This window comes from Polyodon spathula, chromosome 5 (genome assembly GCF_017654505.1).
Source record: "Polyodon spathula isolate WHYD16114869_AA chromosome 5, ASM1765450v1, whole genome shotgun sequence".
Classification (NCBI taxonomy): Eukaryota; Metazoa; Chordata; class Actinopteri; order Acipenseriformes; family Polyodontidae; genus Polyodon; species Polyodon spathula.
Window position 1 is genome coordinate 73,853,614 of NC_054538.1, and position 25,274 is coordinate 73,878,887.

The following is a 25,274-nucleotide window of genomic DNA, read 5'->3' on the forward strand; positions in this document are numbered from 1 at the left end:
TAGTCTTCATAACAGAAAATACTAGGATCACAACAAAACAAAACTTAGATCATTATGCTTAACATGTACCTTGCAAGTTGGACCAGTGTTTGAAAAGCGTGACTTGCTTAACAAATCTGAATCAGCACTTTGTTGATCATGTTTTCAAATTCTGGTAATGTGGTAAATTGGTGCAAGGCAAAACGCATTATGAGAATTATTTGTAATATTTGGCGAACACTGACATGGATTTTTACCTTCAAATTTATATGCAGCAATGGCCATTCGAATATTCTGATAGTTTCTCCACCGCACTAATGAAAATAATTATTGCTTCATAATAATGATAATTACTCCACACCGCTAAGGTCTTCTCTCGTTGATCAACAAATAAGCATTGAAAACAAAGAGAAATGGGTGGAGATTTGTGATGTGTGCCAAAATTAAATCAGAATTGCACAAAGCAACAGCAATAGTTGGCAATTATTTTGCATCTGTGATGCAACAAACTAAAACACCTGTACATCAGGAGTTGAATTCAGCTTATGGAGAAAGAGTGGGAAATAAAACAGACAGAAGCTATTTTTATATTTGAATGACTCCCAAGTACTGCTTATTATAGTTGTAATGTGTTCTAAACTGCATTGAAAGGATCATTTCCTTAAAGTATGTTATGCATTTGTTGAGGTGAGGTGGGTCACAGGGAATCTTGAAGAATTTGGTGAACCCGTCAAGCTACAAGGGTAGTTCCGTCCATGTTAATCACTAATTGATTGATTAATCACAAAGTGTTAATTGTTAAATAAAACCAAAATCCTACAAGTTATATTCTACTTTTTAGTCTGTGTTTTGCACACCCCAGAGCAATATGTACAAGTGGTTAGTGAAATACACGGTGTGCCTCCAAGCTAACACAATGAAACGATCCCTGCAGCATTGAACCAGTTTATAATAGGCTGCAGCAGAATGCTGAAGTGACCAGTCCGGGACAGCATATGCAACGCTAGCTTAAAATTTTATTTAGGGGAATGGTGAGGCTTCTAAATGTTCTGCAAGATGTGTATGGACAAAACTGAAAGAGGTTTCTCAATTGATGCCAAGGCAGGTAATTTGGACGGTAATGTACACTGATGGCTACTTAAAAATATCTCATGTTGCACATTACCTCAAACACACTCTGAAAAGAGACTTTTGGACACATGGGTGAGTAAGGTTTTGCATCATTTGATGATAACCAAAGATATATTTTTTTCTGACATCATCCACCAAAACCTCACATTTTAGTTTCTATTGTTCCAGCTGGATTCAAAAACAAGGCTGAAGGTTAAAATAACATAACTGATGTTCATCACTTGAGGCGTTTTGTGAAAGTACTAAGTTCATCTTCTCACGTCTCAAAAACACTGGCGCTGACAAACAAGTCAGTGGGTCAAAGCCTAACTCCCTTTGCGGGCTGAATACCAGCAGCATTCAATATGTATAGGGACCTAAACTTGGCCTGCAAGTGCCAGTTCAGAAGAAAAAGGGAAAATACATTGACACACATAATTGTAGCATCAAAAAAAGAAAGAAATCAAAGTTTTGTGTGACAAGTGTTTCAATAAATATTACATAAAGAGTGGATAGTTAAAAATCAATAACTGGTTAATGTTTTATTGAAACAACACATATAACCTTTTTTTTTTTAATAACATTACTTGACAATTAATCTAATCTTGCCTAGGAGAATTTCATTTTCATTTTGCGCAATCAGATTTTGCCTTTTGCTCCAGGGATTTGAAACAAAATGTCTCACTTACTTGAAAATGTGCTTACTGTACTGTATTTAGCTGAAACAGTTTAGCCTTTAATAAGCTGATCATCGGCGCGGGAGCTTGGATCAGCTCATTCTCATTAGCACACACACACACACGCACACAGAAAGAGAGATAAAGTCTCTCCTGGAGAAACCAGGGGATCTCTCCAGTAAAACCATAATTTATTGGTTCATTCAAAACCTGCCGAACTGCCTTTAGTCAATGGCTCTTTTACAAAAAAAAATTATAATTCCCATGGAAACTCGTTTAGTTTGGCAGGCAGGCAGAGCCCAACTCAATCCTTTTATCCTTCAGCAAAACCATTACAACAGTAATTCCGCTCTGACACGCCAAAGAGACTGCTAATTACTGTTTCTTCGGTCCCCAGACAGATTTCCATTCAGATTAAAATGCTCTGTGCCTGCGGTGAAGCTTTCCCGTACAAGGTGGATAAGAGGGGGAAATAACCCCTAAATCTGAAACACAGCACTAGGACAGCAGCAGCTGAGGCAAACAGTGCTACTGGAACTACAGACAGTGGCATAACCCTGAACCCTGTGGTTTTCAGTGGCACAACCCTCAAAACTATTCAAATAGATCTCCAATATAGAGCTACATTTTAATTATTCATGCTTTTTATTTTACATTACAGGGCTAAGACATTCCACTGCAGACAGCTATCTACCACATATGGAATTTCAGCCATATGCCATACTGTACCTCTAAATCACTTCTCTGTGCTCTACTAAACCCCTATATAAGGTCTAATAAGGTTATGTATTACATATTGGTGGTTTCCTTTAAAAAAAATTCAAATTCAAATAAATCATAAATTAGTAGTGGTTGCTAATATTCATAGTTTTTTTTCACTGTGTGTATATATATATATATATATATATATATATATATATATATATATATATATATATATATATATATATATATATACAGCTCTGGAAAAAATTAAGAGACCACTGCAAATTTTTCTTAAATCAGCATCTCTACATGTATGGCAGCCATTCCATTCCAGTGTCTGTTGAATTCCAACACAGGCACACCTCATTCTACTGAATGAGGTACTGATTAGGGGATCACCTGAACCAAATCTTATTTAACGAGGAAAAGTATAAAAACAACTCCTATGGTCATCACTATCCTCTTGCAATAGGACCAGCTGGATGGTAAAGCAGTGCTAGCAGTACCTCAAAAGTAATTGGAATCAAAAGATAACTATTGACCATTCAAGAGTTGAAAAGGAAAGTTTTGAGTGAGGAAAAGAAGGGTTCAATTCTGGCTTTACTGGCAGAGCGATACAGTGAGTGTCGGGTTGCTTCCATCCTTAAAATTTCAAATACGGCGGTTCATAAGAACAAGGTCAGGCAGCACACACTCGGGACAACAAAGCTACAGACCGGCAGAGGGCGAAAACGACTCTCCACTGACCGGGATGACAGCCAACTCATTTGAATGTCACTCAGCAACCGTAGGATGACCTACAAAAAGAATGGCAAACGGCAGCTGGGGTTAAGTGAACGGCGAGGACGGTTCAAAACAGGCTCCTAGGGGCAGGGATGGTCACAAGATGGATGGTTACAAGCCATCAAACAAAGCCGAGCTGCTTGAATTTTTGCGCCAGGAGTGGCATAAAGTCACCCAACATCAATGTGAAAGACTGGTGGAGAGCATGCCAAGACGCATGAAAGCTGTGATTGAAAATCAGGGTTATTCCACCAAATATTGATTTCTGAACTCTTCCTAAGTTAAAACATTAGTATTATGTTGTTTAAAAATGAATATGAACTTATTTTCTTTGCATTATTTGAGGTCTGACAACACTGCATCTTTTTTGTTATTTTGACCACTTGTCATTTTCTGCAAATAAATGCTCTAAATGACAATATTTTTATTTGGAATTTGGGCGAAATGTTGTCAGTAGTTTATAGAATAAAACAAAAATGCTAATTTTACAATAAAATTATCATACTATATTGAGTGAACATTTAGAAAATCTTGATGTAATTGGATTGTGATTGATGGCACTAAACACCCACAAAAGTAAGTAAGTCCTATTGTTCTGATCTATAAGAAGCACACTACATTCAGGTACTGTATTCTGTGTTTGCCCTGATCCCTACATTCGCTACGGGAAACTGGGAAATTTTCAACAGTAGGTGGCTTTAAAGAGTTAAAGAACGGCAACATTACTTAAAGGTACATATTCTTTTATTCTGAGATCATTGCAAAACCACTTAAGTGTGAGATTTAGCACTCAGAACTACTTTAGCTTATTTTCAGCTAGTATTTTCTAATTGTGGAGTGTTATTATACAACATAGTTCTTAAGCAAAATATAGTAACGAAAAAAATGACAACCCCCCCCTCCCCCTCCACCCCAAAAAAAAAAAACAGTTGTATGGCAGTTGCTACAGTAGTCCGGTCTACAGTAGCTGATTGTCAATACTGTAATGAGAATATTATAACGCTCCAAGTTGTCTTCCCACCTTTGGCTTAATTTAACTACTTTGTTACATACATAAATACTGCACTGGCGGGCTAGCTTAAATACATTTCTGTGAGAATGACATTATTTTGCAACTTGTACATTTTGATTGGTATTCTTTAAGTTGCTGAACAGAAGCATTAAAATCACCTGAAGCTTTCCCCCACAGTAGCAATTATTAGATTTCTCACAGCAAACTGAAGGACAGGCTGGCGATGCAGAAGGAGGTGGTGTTACTACCCCTCCTACAAATGAGCCCCATGGAGCTCTGTCGATGGTGGATTAAATGCAATGTCCTTAAGGGCAGATAATCAACCCTCTATTTATTTTTACAGGTCAAACCTATTCTTAACCTCCCCTGGGAGGGGTGTAGATGGCTACTCTGAATGTTTATTGCTACCAACAGTAATGTTTACAGAAGCTCCTAAAGCTTGCTTGGCATGTGACTGATTCTTCTACTGACAGTCTCCTTTTTTTACGCAAACTCAAGACTTCCAGTTCCTCAAAAAAATTTAAATTTTACATTTAACAAACATATAAAAGGAAAAGGACACAGATAGTTTCTTATGTCACTGACAATCATATTCATTTTCGTCTAGGACACTTGTGATTAATTAGAGTAGAATTTCACAGCAGGAAGCTGGCTGGGATATTCTGCTGTATTCCCTTGAAAAGATATTAGCTCCAGCTGATATCTTTGCAGGGAATACAGCAGCATACAATCATATTGAAGATTTGAGCTCATAGTAGGCACTGCAATTCAGAGAAAACCCCCAAAACAAAACTAAATCATATGCATCATATTAAATTAAATTATTACTGAATGTTAAATTATTATTATTTCTTTCCATATTTTATATTAAAGTATTATGTGTTGACGTTACTGCATTCTATTATTGTTGAACCCTTATTAGATATTAACATATTTGTCATTTATTATGTGTATTTATAACCCTCTATATTGTATTTCATACTTCATACTAAATGCAGAGGCAATGCGTGCTGAATTGCTGATGTAACCAGGGACCCCATAGGGAGCACTGCAAGGCCACAGTTTATCGAGGGAGAAGAATTGGCTGGGGTTGGTTTGTGTCACAATGGCACAGTGAACCTACTGGTCAAGCATGAGATGAGACCGGCCAACTCTTAACCCTCTATTAGCTTAGCAACATTCTTAGGTTTGTCTGGTGAAAAAAGCTTGTTGGCTTGAAGAACTTTTGTTTTGTGGTCAATCAATAAGAAAATGCAGTTGTCTAGATCTAATATTACTGTAGATCCTGTCTTCATATGTAATTATTTTTCGGAGAGAACTGATGTAAGACAATACAATAAAGAACAGTAATTTGCCATTGCTAGCGTTGCTATACTGTATTGTCATATACTATAATCAGATTTGCATATGTTGAAGATTTTGACAACAAGAACAATTCTTTCATCACCCTTGCTGTTAATCATATTTGTATCTCTGGTGATAAGCAGTGCAATTACAAAGAAAACAATGGTACATGGTACAGTAGGTTTATATTTCTATTGATCACCATATATTTATCACAGCTGATCTATAGAGGCAAATTCTGCCCATTGTCTTCGATGAGGCAGGCCTGTCAAAATGATTTGCCAGACATTGCCAGACTAACTTATGTCTTTTAAGAGATTACTTACACTGACTCAGGCTTCATGTCATCATTTTAGAGAAACACATTTACTCTAATTACAATGATTTATGTTTTCACAACGAATGCTGCCTTTTTAGCAAAACATGTTCCGCATTATGTTGCATACTGGTAATAATTCTCTGCTTCTAAAAACACACTACAGAACAAAAAAACAAAAAAAACAGTTTTTTAAATTTTTTTTTTAAATAGGGTCCTGCACTATATCTGTAAATTCATATGAATGTAACTATTTGCTACTTCATATATGCTGTAATTTGTATCCTTATATGTTCCTGGCATTCTCTTTTATGTAAGGTCATGCAATTTGCAAAATTAACCTCACATGGTGCCATTTTGCAATCATCTTCCAGCCTGATTGGGCTATTCTGAGCCTCGGCGCGCTGGGACACACCATGTGCTGCTTACATGACCAGGGGGTCAGTGGAGAAAAGGAGAGGAGCTGATAGTATGCACTAACTTGACAGAATTAGCTTCCTGCTACTCCTACATTTACCCAGTAGCATTAACGAGGAGGACTGCTGTATATGTGCCCATGAATACATTGTGACAATGACACGGAGACCTACCCTTGCCTGTGAAAATAAAAATCTAGTGAATGTTATACAATTTTTCTTAATATTAGAGAAGGGCTGCTTTAACTACATTTTCAGAAAGGAGCTAACCACAAAAGATTTGAATTGAACAATTCTTTATTGACAGATGGCCATTCCCATGAGGAACATAATACATGCTGGCCCATGGCCTTGTCCATTGGAGCTCTGTTGTCGTCCCATGTGCTGGCTGAACTGATGTAATGACCATTGATAGATGACAGTTATAGCCAGCGGGCAGGACAAGTGGCACTCTGGGCTACCTTCCCCCGCCCCATGTGCTGGCTGAACTGTGATGTAATGATTATAGATTGGAGACAGTTATGCCAGCACCATTAAAGTCGCTTTATTTTAATTTTTTTTTTTTTACAATGTAAGTACTTCTAATTCAGAAAAGCAATTAAACTAATGTGAAAGGTAGAACTGGACAGATTGCACAACACGTTCTGTGCAGAATGAAAGATATAAAGGAATATAAAGCATACAGACATTTTATTATTCATAGATGGAACAGAATTGGCTGGGATGTGAGAGGTGGAGGGTGGGTAGCACAGAATTAAACGTTTTATCAATCTGGTCATAAATTATCCAGATTGCTTGCAATAAATACTGTGTCAAAAATCAATTCTGTCTATAAAGCTCATTTCAATGGTTAACTGCATTTCACTCCCATAGTTCCTACCTCAGTCTCTGCTGATGGACAGGCTTGCTGTGCACAACACTGACCCAGGAGACACATCCCCTATGTCAGCAGTCATTGTTTATGCAGGAAAAGGAGCTGAAAGATGATTCCAGCACATCAACATAAACATTATCTGCATTCATCTTCCATTGTAAAATACATATTTATAATGTATTTCAATGCCCACATGCAGCAAGCTCTCTCCCTCTCTCTCTATATATAACAAAAAAAAAAAAAAAACAGTTTACTAAATAGCTGAGAAGTTAGTTGTTAAAAGTAAGTACATCAAGACACTGCTTTAGTATTTTTCTGACCACTGCATGTTAAATGATGATACATGTCATCATGTTGCATGTTAAAACACAACATCATTACTTTGTACTTTGACTGTACTTGCTTCTACCAAAGACAACATGTTGTCCTTCTCAAACGCATTTAACACTAAAACGGCCGCGTTTATAGGCATAACTAGAACAACCATGACCGGTCAATTTGACCGCCATATTAAAAACAACCTAAATATTATAATAAAAGGACAAACAATTGAACATAAGTTATAGTTTTATTCAGGAACGTAATATAAAGCATCTACACAAGCGAAACATTGTACATAAACAGGCATTTGAACAGAAATGTGTTTATAAACAGAAAACCGTTTTAAGTACTGGCTGATATTAAACAGTAGAAAACATTTTTTTACAGTATGTATGCTACAGTTTATGTTGGGCAGGTTACTGTAACACATGTTCTCCTCCTAATCTATGATATTTATTAATATCCAGGCCACTCAAATGTCATTGTATGCTTTCTATCTGTATGTACATTTTACTGAGGGCAGTTACGGACCATATTGGTGTTAACAATGGTGATGTCATTCCTTTTATCGTAGCACAAATAATGATGTTAATACATCCCAGTTTATTTACCTGCTGCAGGCCTTGGAGGCAAACATGACAACAGTGATGTGTTTTTTTTTTTCTGGCATGAAAACTGTAAACACACAAAATACACATTGCATTAAACCAGCTTAAACATTCAGCCACATCTCTGACTGCCATCGTTAAAAAAAAGGGGCAAGGCTGTCACTCAGAGACTGCTAAGACTTGAATGGAAAATCCCTGGAGTGCTTTTACTGCGGTAGCCCCCCTCCCCCCCTGGGGTAGCATTGTGGCTAGCATGATATCCAGGAAAAGATGCTTAAAATATATATATATATATATATATATATATATATATATATATATATATGCAAAGATCTACGATGATCTGTCTGTCTCCAATGAACAATATCTGCTTTATCTGCTTTGCTTTATAAAATGAAAAAATCAAAAGCTATAAATATTGCTGCAGGTAAGCACTCAAATCCTTCGCGGCTGAATTTAATCTGAAGGTCCTATCTGTATCATTACGTAGACATAGTGAAAACGTAGCTTCAAATTCACAAAGTCAATAACTTGCTTGTTACAAGTATAAAAACAAAACATAAAATGTCAGTCCAGTGAAATGCTAATGCATGGTCAGTGATCAGGGATGGGCTAGAAATGTCCAGCCTCTTCAAGTTTAGCATGCTACAGCTTTTCACAACTGCAACTGTCATTTGATGCAAACGGCAATCACGTAGAAAATGAAGGCATTACAATGTACTTATGCCTAGATAATTAACAGCAAATGACCTGCTAAAAACTTAAATCCTATGCTTTAAGTTTTCTCTCCCACTTCCATTTAATTAGCCTTGTCTGCTTAATGACCATTTATGACTTGCTTACTGAAGACATCAAGACTTAAGAATCTAGTCAGGTTCCTGTGGCCTGACCTTACAGTCTTGTGTTCTACATTAATTTATAACCAGTAATTAAATTAATTAAGGCAGTCATGCTGGTCATGCATTCTATATTAGTCTGTATCCCACAATTCATGCATGACAGTTTCTTGCATTACATTTCAGCCATTAAAACTGTGCTGATTTTTTTGCAGAGAAAGGGCCAACCTAAAAATAAATATTGCATGGATCCAGTTTCAAACAATTTTAAGGAACAGAAAAGTGAGTGGTCTGGTAACTGAAATGTCAGATCTGTTAGCTATCTTCTCATTTGTACTTAAACCCTTATAAAATGTTGCCATCATAAAAGCAAAGTGTACTAAAGAATAGTGGAAATATGGTAAACCATAACTGGGTATTGTAATGCCATACAGAGGTGTGGTTATGCATATTAAACACGGTAAAAGATGGTAAACGAAGGTAAATGAAGGAAAAGCATGGGAAAACTGCAAAATGATTATGCTGAAGTTAACTGGACTTATAATTGCTGCACTTTCACTTCTCTGCTGAAATCTTCTAAAAGGCCATTAAGAACCTTTTCAGACACTGATGACTGTTGGCTGTGCTCTCCTGGGTTCCTAAATGCAACAACCTCTTAAAAGCTCAATTGTCAACTACTTTAAATTGAAAGTGTCAGGATTTCTGAGCCCTCCAGTACTGCAATTCCCAACATTCCTTAGTAAATTAAAATTAGATACTAACTTTATCTATAGGGCTCTGATGGTAAATCAGTAGTTTAAAATGTTACAGTCTGTGGCATTATGAATATTTTTAATACCATTTGATTACAGTCAATGAAGCCCTATAGCAATTATGATATCTGTTTATCAAATGAAAGGAGGCTAACATGAAATTAATACAATTAGGAACACTGTTGAGAATAGTAATGTTATAGTAATGTTTCTCTCACATTGATTTTACAATTAGTGGCATTTTAAAAATAGATAAAGGTTTTTTATAAATTTAGAAACAAATAGTCTGCTCCCATGATCCATACCAATTATCCTTTTGTAAAATGAAATAATAATGTTTTCAATCAGCCATTTCAGGCAGTAATCCAGAACGGTGCATGATTCAATCTAATGAATGAAACAGAATAGCAAGCAGACTACTAAATAACAAACAAACAAATAAATAAATAAATATGAATGTTTAGAACACACAAGATTGGAAACTGTGCTGGATAGGGAAAACAATGCTTTCTGTAGCTAGGTTTCAAGGAAAGATTAAACACTGTCATTTAACAGGGCGGTGACACAATGCTCAATCTGCAACTTGTGACATGAACCATATTTCACACAAGCAGAAAACTGGCTACCACTCTTTTGTCTTTGCAACAACATGATTTCCTACACTGAAATATATCATTAGGAGCAGGTGCACCACCAGTATGTGTATATCCTTTATGTTTCGTTTCAATTGAGTATTAAAGCCTATTTAATAAATGAAAGAACACAACATTCTTGTTTAGGTCTTTTACTTGTATTTTGCTCAATGCCATACTGTATTTCCAAAATCTATCTTATCACATTTTATTTTGTTCTTTCTTGAACACAGACCCTCTTTTTAAGGCTTGGTGGGCCTTGCACATCAAAGAGGAAGCAAAGACTTGTCGGGAGGTAGGATATCACTTTCTTGTTTGTGAAGGAAGCATAAAAAAATACTCAGGCCTTACTTACTGTGCATATGGTATGAGATCATTCTTAATTAAAAAAAAAGGGTCCTGCTTGCATTTAAAACTGACATTTTACTATTCAACAGCTACTGTACTTGAATGACAATAAATAAGAATAGCCTTTCTTTCTTTCTAAAAATAATATCTCTGGTTGAGGTATAGGGTTACACTTTTTAATATGCGCCTTCCTGTTTATGACCACCTTACATTAGTAGGACAGACTCAATTAAAAATAGACTTATTTCATTCAACATGCTCCTGTTCCTCCAAAGAGGTTGAATGTACTGTATAGCTGGTATTTTCTTATCAGAGACTGAACTGTACTATCTTACTGTGCTTCTGTGGTACATTGCTATCAGTGTGTAATCGAATTCCTCAACAGACAAACCAGTTTCCACAGGAAGATGCATTTCCGAGGTTCTTACAATGGGGTTTCTATCAAATCTGGTTTCTTTTAGAGGGATAACGGTTGCAACCTTCCAGAAGAGCTCGGCTGCCACCTTTCCAATCCCTCGGCAAATAAGACAACACATCAGTATTGACCGAGGATGCACCTTGTCTCTCTTCTAAACAGTACTCGATGTACTTGCATCCTTTTGATGAATAACACATCCACTGGAAGTAAATGCATGTGATTGTTCCTGTGTATTTATTTATTTATTTTTATTTTTATTTTTTTCAGCTGCAAGTTGTTTTTTTTTTTAGTTTCTTCCACAGACACTGAAAGTTTTTCTGCAGGGGACAGGCAAGTTCTTTAGATGCTCACAAATAAAAAAAAAATTTCCCCCTTAAGGGCAAGACCATCAACTTCTGTAAATTCAAAAGCTCACGTCTTGCCTGTAAGATGCAGGGGAATCAGCTGGTGTCTCAATACATGTGGTCACTGGCCAGTGGAAATGACTGCCAAAGAATTCTGCATGTTTATTCTATTCAGCTACTCTACCATTCCTTTATGTGTTTCATTATAAGTAGAGTTACAGTAAGTGCGCTTTAGGGTTTATTTTATTAAGACACCATAATCTAACATTGAAAAAAACAGAACTTTACTTAATCACATCACTCACAAGCTGGGGATATCACGGCAGCTCTAATAATCATAATTATGGTTCAATTAAGTGTTACAGTCTCTACAGTGTATTTAAAGCCAACCTGTATACTGTACAATCTGCATTTCATGACAGCTGTAATACAACAGCTAACAATACAGGAGATTAAGACTTCTGCACCTGGTACAACAGTATTTCATTATTATGTCATGCACATTTAAAACAAAAAAAGAGGTAGCGCTAGAAGAATACTGTATATAGCTTAAGAGAAACAACAAAACCCAAATACTTACTGCTGGCACCAATAACTTTTTGACTTCCTCGACAGCCCGTTTCAGTTTGATTTCTGCTCTGTTCTGAGCATCTTCCACGGTGATTAATACATGCAGGTCTTCGTTCAGATGCTCCCAGTTGGGCTTGCCTCTGTTTTGTTCTTCCTTAAGGAATAAAAAAGAGAGGCAATCATAAATACTGCAGGCATTAACCACTGCCAACAAGTAACACCTCAGAATAACATATCATCAGCTACTATATAGCTACTATATAGTTGATTTTATTCAAGCAAACACACTTGATAAATGCCCCAGGGTATTAAATAGGAAAGTATTTAGAACTGATGCACATTCAGTAAATTCATCAAAAAAAAAAAGTGACTGAACTAAATGCTGCTCAGCCCCCCACACCAAGGAGGTTTTAGCAAACTAGTTTTAAACGCTTCACAGAAAGTTCTAAGAATGCACAACATTTGTTTCATCGCTCAAATTGTTTGCTCTTTTTACACTCAGAACATATCAGGAGCCTCTAAACCCCTCACACATTTATTTCCATTTCAAAGTCTGAAGGTCACTGTATTGTAAGAGTCAGAGGTTTTTTTTTTTATTTTTTTTTTTTTTATAAATTACTGTTTTAGTTTCTCTTTCTGCTCAAGCTGAAAGGAATTATGGTGTGCACTTTGCTACCATTTAATCTAGTACAAAAGTATCTGCCAAAAGACATTTGCTGTAATACTTGGTACACTCAGCTTGTCAAACTGGAAACTGCTCCAGTTGTGGCTCCATCACACCCCTGCAATAATTATAATTTCTACACAATGCCAACCATCACCTTTGTTTGCTGAAATCGAAATGAGTTGTACTCCTGGATTATACAGGTCTGTCTACTAGAGTGTTTTCTTTCAATGCACCTCTTGCAACAGTGTGTTTAAATCTCATTAACGGCTACCGTTTACTGATAAAGTGCCTTATTATTTCCCACTGATCTTTCGCACTGAACCGTTATTGCTGATTTCAAAACATTACACATGTGATTTTCCTGTTTTAAAATGGATCTGAGTAAATATTATCTAGAGAAATATATATATATAAAAATATAGTTTTGCCTCACACTATAGAATTAACATTTTTTGCTTCGGAAAGTTACGTTAACATATTGAATTGCATAATTGTAGTTTTACATATACTTCATGAAAAACTGACAAATTGAAAAATGTGACATCTAGCATGAAATACTGTATTACAATTATGGCTTCCGTAGACTTCTGCAATATCATTTTGTAGTTTCTTTGATTACACAATGTTAACTAAAAGAGCTATATGTACGTACAACCAAACTGAACTATGTAAGGTGCTGCCCCATATTCACCTCTCTAATCCTGCTATATCAAACGGTATATCTTCCATTAGAGGTTTTTTTTTTCCATTTTGAATTGCTTAACCAGAAAAGCTGCTCAAGATCACTGAAACACTAGCTAGAAAGTGGTTGCATCTGCAAAGAATCAAATTTACATGCTAGAGACATTCAAAGTAATTCAAGTGGAAAAATGAAATGGACGATTAGTAGGTATAGTTGAAAACTCCAGGCCAGTTTCCCTCTAGGGATCTCCCATCAATTTCTTTTCACTTCCCTTCTTTTTTTTTCTTTTAGTTTTTTATTCTATTATAAATACCCACCCTTTTAGAAGACCTTTGCCCTGCCTCTCCACTTTACAGTGGAATCTACAGCAGCAACTTAAACACTTCTTTTGGTCCCTGGGAAACCATGGGACCTCTAACTTTGAAAAGATTAGTATTCATGCCTGACTTACAGTATGTGTCCCAGTGGCCCTTCTGGTTATACTCAGCTTTGTGGTAGACCCTGGAGTTGTTCAAAAGCTAAATACTGTGGTCTTGGGTTTATTTTTTGGCTATTTGTTTTTAGGCCAGAGGTTTGTTTTTGAGTACCTGAGTATGAAACTCCTTCACTTAACAGTTTTGAGTTCTACAGTACATGCCAAATGACTGAACTTAATACCAGGATAAATAAAAAAAAAAAAACCTTATTAAAATATTGTTATAACTACACTGGCCTCCATGACTTCGACCTATGCCAAAACATGGGTAAGCCCCTTTAGCTGTGTGACAATGACTAACTTACTTTCTGAGATGCAGAGCATGAAGGTCTGATAAACACTTTGCGATGCAGCAGAAAATTAAATATACTGTATTTCAAAACAATAAGAAATGGGTATTTGTAAATCACTATCAATGACATTTATAGACATTTATTGATCTCAATTTTTTACTTGTATTCAGCATAGCAGCATCTGGTTTGAACGTGTGACCTTCTGATATTACTATGTATTAAATTCACCAGGTGTCAGTCATTAAATCTTGATGTTTTCCAGGCACAAGATCACAGGCACAAGAAAAAATAACCACAGGAAGTCATCTCAACTCATTACTGTCCCACTGAGAACTGTGCATGCATCGGCAATGTTGTGTTGCATTGTGAGAATTCAATTGAATGTTCTTGATAATGCTTACAAGGTCCTTTCTACGGGCCATCGGTCTTATCTTGCTGTTTTTTTTTTTTTTTTTTTTTTAATGTTGTATACTCAAAGGCCCAGCTCAAGAGATAAGTCAATGGCTGGGAAGTTACTCGCTCAGACCCAATAAAGGCTTTGGAGTAGTTGTTAGGCGAGAGTCTCGCTGGAAGTCTTTCCCATGATAGCGGCTCTTGTGATGCTGTTAAAAGGCGTCTTCGGTAATGTGCTGATTGGCTTGAATGTTTCACATTTGCATGATGTACTGCACCAGTGAGTTTAGCTGTGGAGCAGCTTCTAATAGAAACTCACAAGTTACGATTCAAGCATGATCCGACAACAGTGACTACAAATTGTACCATTGAAACAACAGCAGTTGTTTTAATGATAGTTGTATTTTAAGGCAATAAATAACTAAAACCACTAAAAATGACGAGTCAATGCCCTGTTAAGAAAGCAATTTTGCAATGATGCACTAATTATATGTTTGAACAACACAAGTAATTCTGTAACATGAAGCATCAAGACACATTGATTATCCAAACCCCTGCTGATAAACTGCTTTAATTGTGTATTGCTCATCGAGCAAATTAGCTGCAGGTTTTCCTCCTACTGTGTACCTGATTGAGTGAATTGTTTGGGTGCAGAACAAGTGGAAAAAGAAAGAAAGAAAGAAAGAAAGAAAGAAAGAAAGAAAGAAAGAAAGAAAGAAAGAAAGAAAGAAAGAAAGAAAGAAAATGGTTGAGATAGCTTTTCTAAAAGTCAGCACTTAAATGACCCACTGCCAGAGATCAGAATCTATCAAATGATCACACTTACACGGTTTTCTTGAGTGATGAATAGCATTTGCATTTCACTGCAACAATATAACTCTTACTGACTGTGCCATAATGCACCCTCATTATATATGAACATCTTTAATCAAGACTGTTGCTGTCTAACAAACCAAACAAACACACCATGCTAATCACATTTACACATTTCTTAAAATCATCTCTGAACTTTTAATGTTTTAACAACACTATAGAGGTAGTATTTTAAGAGGCATGCTAAAGGCTTAGCAGCAAGATTTAGGATAAATACAGTACAAGCTAAATAATAAACAGATACCTCAGCTTACATCACTAAATAAACCAGACTCATAAAGCTCATATGTATAGCAACCTTCATCAAGTTTTTTGTTTGCACCTGAAACAACTTTTTTGCCTGCAGTAATAACAATGAACAATTCACATTCCACGGAGAGAATAAATTATGGTAAATGTTATTTAAATAATGCTAATATCATCTTAATATTGTACAGCATGCACATTTTACATACATACTCTTTACTCAAACAAAGAGTTAATAATTCACTTTGTTGATGAATACTAAGGATATTTATCCCATACTATTATAATTGGGGCTTCTGATTTTTGGTTTTAACCGACAAAAAACAGAAAAACAATGTAAATGCTTACTCAATCACATTGAGTTGACCCCTTTCCCCGTGAAAAAAAATGAATAAAATACCTACAAAAAAGAAAAGCTTCCCCACTGCGGTTAGCAATGCCCCTCCTTCCTGATTTGAATTTTGCATTGATTCCTTCTGAATATTTTAAACCCACCCTAACTACTGAGTGGCAGCAAATTCCTATACTTCTATTCAAGGATTGTCACACACTCATGAGATTTAAAAGGAGATGGTCTTGTTATATTACAGTTTGCCGCTGTTTGGGGATGGTCACTTGGGAAGCAGATCTCTCGTGGATTCCCATGCGCGGTGAGAGCACCATGCATCCTGTATAGGGTGTCCATCGATCAGTAAAACAGCAGGAGTTGTAGCTGGATGATCCTAGGACGACTGGACTTCAAAAAGAAAATCCGGGTACATGGGGGGGGGGGGGGGGGGGGGGGGGGGGGGGCCGACTAGGGGGTCACAGGATCCGTGCTGTACTCCACGGATCCTAGGACTACTGGACTTCAAAAAGAAAATCCGGGTACATGGGGGGGGGGGGGGGGGGGGGGTTAGGGGTGCTCAGGGGGTTCACAGGAGAGATGGTAGGCTCATATTCTAAGATGGACTGTCTTATTTCTCCTTCTGTAGGCCAGGGCACTTGCAAAATTGCAGTGGCCTTCTTGATCAGCAGTAGAAGCTCTGCTGATAGGGAGAGCTTATCCACAGGGTCCGTGCTGTCAGACTCCACGTCCAGGTCCTCAAATGGGAACGCCAGCGTCCATAGCCCCCTGGGGCCCCATGGGGACAGCCGGGGCAGGCAGCACCAAATGTTCACACAGTAATTCCGCTAGAACTGTTCCTGCCCAGAGTATTTCCATCTGCTCTGAGTCTGCCAATTGTTTGGAACAGCGACTTGTCTTCTTCCTCAGGGGAGCAGAAGGAAAAGCAGAGGAAGATGAGGAAGACCATGAAGACAGTTTCCTGCATGGGCTCTTTCTCGGGTCCGTCATCCGGTCTCCACTGGCACAGAGTCATGGTGTGAAGATGCAACCCCTTCTCTAACAGAGGGTGCTAGGGAAGAGCTCTGTGCAGGAGTGACGGACGCAGAGCGCTCTTTAGAGCTGCGCTTTGAGAAATGTGCACAAAAATCACAGTAGCTGCAGTTCATCTGTGCCTCCTTGGTGTGCTCTGGCCCCAGGCAGGGAGAGCATCTGCTGAGCTTGTCCTCAACAGGCAGACTTGCCTTGCATGTTTCACAGGGATAAAACCCAGACATGATGCAAGAAGAAGCAATGCAGTGTACAGTAACAAATGTACAGGTGCTGCCTCAATCTGATATTGATAGCAACCGGGTGGGTCAAGACTCGAACAAAACGGATTTGGTGCCGGACCAGGGGCATGAGCATGTAGAACCGTGTAGAAACTGGGGCAGTTTAATGACTTTAGCATTCGGTCAGTATGGTACGGTACCAGATTGTAACCGGGACGGTACTGTGTCAGTTTGGTTCTGGTTCAATGACTTTAGCACCGGGTCAGTACAGTACAGGTACAGTATGGTACAGGTACGGTACCGGGTTGAGGGAAACCTGATTGTTAGATGGTACTAACAGCCTTTGCAATGGTGATGCTAAAAACAGTCAACCAAATGGCATTAAGATACTGTGAATTAGAGCAATCAACAGTGCTGCTGATCCCAGCAGCTGCTCTCACTGTACGTGTGGAAAGCACCATCACGTTGCAGATCGGCCTGTGTGTAGTCTCTTTAAAAGAAACAGAAAAGGCAAGAGAAACTTCTCTACAAACTGTAATAAAATGTCTCGTAATAAAACAAGAATAAAATGTCCTGTAACAAAAAACGAGAAATAATAACTCCAGCCTGAAGGGAGAGCCTGGGAAGAAGCAACTGAGGCACTAGCTTCATATGGGGCACAGGGCCGCAGTAGGAGGTAACAATAACAGGCTGTAGAGCACAAATTACTCGTAACTGGTGAAAACTATTACAGCTATTATTTTAATATCACATACATTTTGTATAAAATACAGTATGCACCACTTACACTGCCCAGGGTTATTTCGGGCAGCCGTTTATATCATCTGTTTGGATCTTGTTATGTTCCATTTACATAGATTTAGATAACAAATACACTGCTTATTAATGTAGGAATCGCTCTTACTAATCCACCAAGCAGCTGTTTTCACCTCATTACCTTGCCATTCACATAGATTTCAATAAAAAAAAGGTAGCACTAAAAGCTTGACAGATCGATCAATCAGCTGTTTGCACCTCGTTACTGATCGATTACCCCTGTACTGTACCTTGGCTATTTAATCCCTGTACGCAGTGTCGGGTTTACAGTTTGAAAAAACAGCACTGACTGCAACAGCAAGCATGGCTGGAAAGAGAAAAGGAAATAATTTCAGTCCTGCTGTGCTGTAATATGAATAGCAGTGATAAATGTGACCTGCTAGTGACTGTCAAATCGAAAACCCCACATTGTTTTGGAGGAGTTCACCATAGTTTTTTTTTTTTCTGACTGGCTATGTATGTGCTATGCTTTTAACACTGTGGCACTATAGAGCAGCATCAGGATATACAGCCCAATTGGGATTTTTTAGAAAACGCTGACAAAGTTTGTCATCCATATTTACAAAAAAGACCATCCAGATGCGTATCACAGAGTTTTTCACTGGAAACAATTTGCAGTAATGTATCCTACCTGTACTGTACATTTCTGCACTTGCATTACTTTTTTGCACATTCATAGGTTTTAATAAAAACATTAGTGCAATGCGTGTCTTTGTAAAGATTTATAATTGCATACACGCTTGTTTGTTTTGATTACTGTGCTGATGATTGGGGGACATTTTGAATGTCAGGTTATTGTGTGGGAGTTTATACCGCTTACTGTGGGCAAATCACATAAACACAAACGCGCCCGTTCTAAGCGGTGGCACATAGAGGTAACAAGTACTTATCTAAACAAGGCTCGTTCGTCAGGTCAGTCTTGAAGGAAAAATAGTGAGCACAATACCTTTATGCCCTCAGGGGCGGGGCAGGACTGCATCACAGGCTCTGCGAGAAGCTTTGATATTTCTTATTCAGGTTTTGGGGTCTTTAGGAGGTAAATACCCATTTGGTGGTAATGGTTACATTTCATACTTGAAAGAGAACTTAGAACACAAGGAAATTAACTAAACTAAAGCTACACAGTGAGTTGTGTGTGTAGTAAATTGGTTCATTTCATTGCAAGTGATTATGTAGTTTGGGATCATTGCTGAAACTGTCAAATGGTGGCACTAATGATGACAGGTAGAGGAAAAAAGTAAAACAGCATTTAATTCCTGAAAAAAAAAGTTTAGTTTGTGTCTTTTTTCTTATCGGTGAAGCAAGTGCCTGACACAGGAAATGTGAATGCGGTTGTGGGTGTTCCTTTGGTAAAGTTGGTTGACACTCACTTGGCCTGTCTCTGCTAGTTACACTGGTGCTGTGACTCACATTCTCAGATTGTAGGCTTCTGATCGCTGAGGTCTCACAAGTGAAAGAGTGTAATGGGCAGCACTGCTCGATGACCTGCTGTTATGGATATTGCTGATCCCTATGGGAAAGACATCTATGGGTGAAAATAGTTTTAAGAGTTTAAGATGCTTGCTTGGAAGCTGCAAGGCTGCTGGATCACACTCAACCTCTATCTGTTAGCAACAGATCAAATCTTTGTTTTTTCAATCTGTTGCATTTTCTCCCTCATAAATTTGGGGTGCTGTTAGTGAGGTGTGCCTGTACTTAAATTTCAGTTGGTAGGCACACTTACTGGTTAATAGAATAAGCAGCGTAAATCCCATCAGATCTTTCTGCTTATTTTCCAGTCACTGCATATTAAGGTTAGAATTGGTTTGTCTTTTCTTTCTGGTCCCATCGTACCCAATTACTACAGTGCAGGGTACAGGCAACACAAGGATTCTACTGAGCTGATGGGACACATGGGATGTGGAGAGATGACCTTCTGAACCCCTTTTAAAAAACATGTTCCTGTGACAGTGTGCTTCTGAAAATGCCATACCAATTTTAGAATTGTGTTTTCCTATAAAAAATACATGTTATGAATTATAACAGCAATAGTACAGTAAATTGGCACAAACAGCACAATACTCAATGTTCAGTAAGCCTTACGAGCCCATTCAGTATTCATAAATGCCTGACTTCAAATTTAATAATCTGGTGTCCAAGTTTCAGTGCTGCAAAGACACTGTGGATGCCACCTTGTTTTTCAGCTTGTTGCACCTCATTTTACATTCTGCAACCTTGCTTCTGTTCATGTTTTCAACACAACAAAGCCTTCAACAAGTACATTTATTAAAGTCCCCTCAATGGAATTTAATTAATAGAGGAAACTGATGCTGCCCTAAAGATTACAACAAGTAAAATCATTATCCAGTGACTTAAAATCTTCATTAACTGTTGTGAAGTGTTAATGGAAATAACTTTTATAAATAAATTATGCATAAAATATCTGCAACCTTCAGCCTGCTAATGCTGTATCAGTCAGTAATAAAGCAGTAAGACAGGTTGAATTCCTTTCCTTGGAGAACATTTGGAGGTCACATAAGATGACGATTAATATACAATATTTCATAATTTGTTTTCACTTTTTCATGTTTAGGGACTGTTTTTCACTTTTTTATGATTTTCATGATTCATGATTTTCATGATTTCATTGAATATTAATGGTGCTATATTTTTGGCAAAGAAAAAGGCATTTAAAATATACAGCTTGTCTGAGTAAATATTACCCTGTGTCACTCTTCATTAGCATTCCCATATGCTGCACAGCATGCTACATACTTAGATTAATGTTTGCTTTGTATGCTATCAATTGCATTTTACATTTTTATAATGTAGTGCTGTGACCTGAGAATTCAACAGCATCTGTCAAAATGAAATTCCAGTATCTGCAGCAGAGACGAGTGCAGGACACACTCTTTCAGGGTTTCTGTGCTGGTGTAGCATGCGAAAGTGCACCCCGTGAGAGAGTGTATCCTCTGCCAGTCATGTCATCAATTACATCACATGTTACTAACCTGTATGTTTGCTGTATAATCTTATGCATTATGTAATGCTATTCATAACAAACAAACTTGTATTTTTCTGAACTAATTACATTTAATGGAGACTGAGGTAGGTAATCATTACTCACTACTCAAGACATACAAACTGTAAAGCTTATTCTGAACTAACAGCGGTATTTCATTTCAATGTCAATACTTTTGGTCACACTGTATTTTATGAACAAGTTATTTAGTGGATAATGCTTGAACGTCTTATCCCTGTATTAATATAATACAATATAAATCCCTTTTTTTTGTTGTTAGTAGTTACTGTTTTCTCCTCAATTTAGTACTGTCCAATTATTTTTGGGCTCAGCTCACTGCTACCACCCCTGCGCTGACTCAGGAGGGGCAATGACGAACACACACTGTCCACCGAAGCTTCTTTACACAGTTCAGATTCACCATGCAGCCATCCGAAAAGCTACAGTGTCGGAGGACAACGCAGCCTTGGGCAGCTTACAGGCAGTGTATGTTCTTTTGTACAACGGCACTATTGTAACTGTACTGTGGTTCTTGTATGTGGGGCACCGTGGTACACTGCATCATACAGTGATATACCATGTTATGCCTTGGATTTTAATTACTTTTGCTATTGTAAACCATAGAACTTTTACATGCCTATGAGACAGTCTATCCCTTGTTTGATGGCAAATAAAATGTATATGTTAAGGGCGAAACCCAGTGGTCTGGCAAGTCTAGTTTTGCCCGGGTTAATCTAGTTTCGCCAAGGGCTTCTGAACTAATCCTGAACCACTTTTTTTCGGCACTAATAGACGACAGGGCGAAACTTGTTTTTAGAACAGTTTTCACTGAATTTCGTGGCTAGCCCGGGTGAGTCTAGTTTTGTCCAACGCTTCAGAATCGATGCTGGGCAAATCTGGTTTGCCCATGCAATTAATTTGGGGCGAGTCTAGTTTCGTCCAAAGTTTCAACATCGATGCTGGACCAATCCAGTTTTGCTTAAGCCAATTATTTGGGCGAGTCTAGTTTTGCATTTCTACACTTTCCCCTGCCGGCTTCCAAGTGCGGGCCGGGGTATCTGCCTCGCCTCCACTTCTGACAACAATGTTGTGACTGTGTGCTGGGTTTCCAGTGGCAATGCAGTTTTAATAGAGGTTAAAACCACTCTTTTTATTAGCTCTCTCTCCCAAAAAGTTAAAAGTCAAAATGTCTCACTTCTGCATACGCGCAGGCCATTAAGAAAGGGGGTACACAATCTCAGGCATTATTAATGTATTTATAAGCTTCATTTTAATAACGTTACCTGACACTGCAATATATTCATACAGTGTTACTCCCAGGTTGGACAAACTGCAGTTAAACCTACTGCTGGATGGCCTACAATAGACTGCAACATGGGTTAAATGAAGCCACTGCCGGCACGTTGAAATTGAAAAACCCTTTAGACACATCTTTTCATTTTCAGGTTTTAAACCTCAATTAAACCAGTTTAACTTGCAATTCACCTATTAAGTGAACTAAATCTGGTACACTGGAATTAACTCAAGTTTTTTTTCCATCATCTCTGCTGCCTCCATTCTCCCTGCCTCTGTAGAATAAAATTACAGTAAATGGAGGCCGAGAAACTTTTTTTTTATTATTATTTTGTTTATGTAATCGCTGACAACAGTAGTAAACGTGATGTATATAGTTTGCTTTTAACAACAGCATTTATTTAAAAAAAATAATAATAATTTGCAAAAACGTAAACAAAAACCCACAAGGATTACTCAACCATAAAACAGCATCTAAAAAAAAACAGCTAAATGTGTACATTAATATACCATAAGAAGGGTGCACAGTTGCACAGGGTACAATTTCTTACAGGTATAGCTATAACAACAACAACACAAATGTAATCCAATGCTGGAATGGTATGATGTTATTTTGCAAGGTGGCAATCCTAGGAGCTTTAAGGATTGCAGTCCACTGAACTACTTGAACTAACTAATGCATCAATGTCATACTGCTATGTCCTTTAAGGATAACCAATGTAAAGCAATGCATGGCTTCTCCTGGCACTGTTGGTAACCGTTGCTTGGCTAGGGTTGACATGATGACCCTTTGACACTAACAATAAACATGCTTATTCTAGATTCAATCTAGAAACTGCTTCTTGTCCTACACTTCCTCAAAGGTCATGTATCACCATCTCATTACAACTTTTACAGTTTCTTAGGAAATTAAATAACAGACATACTTTATACAACTAGGGCAACTAATTTCAGTATTCAATAAAGGAGTTAAAATAAAGGATTAAAAGGAGGCTTGCTTTTTGCAGATATGGCATGAGAAATGTAAAAGTGTGGCGGTCTTTGTAGCTGATACTTAAAATAACCCAGCCGCTTCACTGGTAGGTTACATTTTGAATGAATTTAAAATATACATTGGAAATTTCTTTATCATATGGCACAATATTCTATATTGAGACTACATGCATACAATTATGTATACATGGAAAAAAAAAATTGGAAATATTGAATACATTACCTATACACAACCTACTGTATAGACACTAAAGGTGAAACCTACATTTGATAATAATATTTTTGACAATGGTAGAACGTATGTAAACATTTAAAACTAAACTACTACCATTCACATTGCTAAATTTAACTTTGCTCTGCAGGTTTCCTCCAAAACATACTGTGCCCATAAGTGAAATTCAAACTATTTTGAAATGGGAAGTTGTACTCACTTCAGCAGTACCCACCCACTCGCTCTTAAACAACATTTATTTTTCATTAAAATTGGTGCAAAACTGTTACACGCAACTCAGATAAATAGGAAATGAGAATGTGCAGTGTTCCCCTCTTGCCCACAAGCCATATGGGCTGCTAAGCAAATTTTAAAAAAAAGAGCATTAGCATCTCACATATTGAAAGAAGTTAACCCCGAGGTACCTTTTAACCCTGGGGACCCTGCATTGTTCCAACAGTGACAAGACCGTTACAATAAGGAATGCTTGTCAGCTGATTTGCCTAGAGAAAACAGCAGAGTATGTGCATATGCCAGATGATCCAGATGGGGGAGAATAGGTAAATATTAACAGTGGTCACTTTTTATTTGTTTGTACTTAGCTGTTTTGGAATAAACTGGTTGCTCAAGGGAGACTGTGTCATGAAACCATTCATTTAACACATTCTTTATTCCACACAGCGTTCGTTCTGCTAGCATTTAGACTCCATGCCCAGGTGTACTATTACAGCTTTGGGTCATATAGCAGTAATTGATATTCAAATTTAAGAAGTGTTTGCCTATTGTGTTGGTTTTATTATTGTTATTGACTATTTAGTAAATGTGATATGACAACCTCTGTCAAAGTGTATCACAAAATAAGAGCTCTGCATACTGCTGTTGCAGCTTCAACAATACCACAGTAAGTGACAAATCACAATATGATATCATCATTCAGGATTCACACAACACTGCATCACCATGCACATTTTATATGCAAAGTCTTTGTGCACTGTGGTCTCCAGAGCTGCAGAGAGCAGCAATCCTGCCTAGCATATAATAACCCAACCACCTGAAGAGATTACTAAAAATGTTTCCAGAAGAGCACATTAGCAGAGCATTTAAATCAGATATGAAATGATTATTTTTGCTCTCCTATCACATTAGGTTTCATGAAAAGGTAATTAACCTTCCTCGGTTGTAGGTCCTTATGTCTATTATTCTTTGCTTCCACAATGCATGTACACTATCAGGATCGACTCTCTCCCCCTAATAGTGGGTATCTCTGTGTCTGAGCCACAGGGACAGACTTCATTATGTCCCCAGGATGAGACACGAAAACCACAGCAGGCTGCTGGAGCTGCTTTTCACAAAACCTGTTCATCTGTAATTAAAAGACCCGGCCTGCCTCCTTACAATTCAGCTGAATTTCAACCTCCTTATACTGCAAATGATATTTAACACTAAGGAAGTTAGGAAGGTCTACTGTACAAAGCAACCGGAGATCACTTTACATTAACAAGTCTGTCAGCCACTGCCAGGCTCGTCTTCAAAGCAAGCTTGCTGCTACAAGCAAGGCGGCTTCAGATACAGAACAGAACTCTATGTTTTTCCAGAAATAAACTCTTGTCAACTGACTGCTACTTCCCTCCCTTTGCTCTTCACGACGCTGCTAACTGCTGTATTTAGCCTGACAGACAGCACAATAGGT

The 25,274-nt window shown here is 37.7% G+C and overlaps 1 protein-coding gene across 8 annotated transcripts in view; it reads right to left on the reverse strand.

The window, feature by feature from the left end:
• Window positions 1-25,274, reverse strand: part of LOC121316300 (protein quaking-like) — a 143,424-nt gene that overhangs the window by 24,086 nt on the left and 94,064 nt on the right. For all 8 annotated transcript variants that reach the window (XM_041251290.1, XM_041251294.1, XM_041251297.1 and 5 more), the window contains exon 4: window positions 12,056-12,199. In XM_041251290.1, the coding sequence (XP_041107224.1) occupies window positions 12,056-12,199 (144 nt within the window). The remainder of the gene's footprint in view (window positions 1-12,055; window positions 12,200-25,274) is intronic.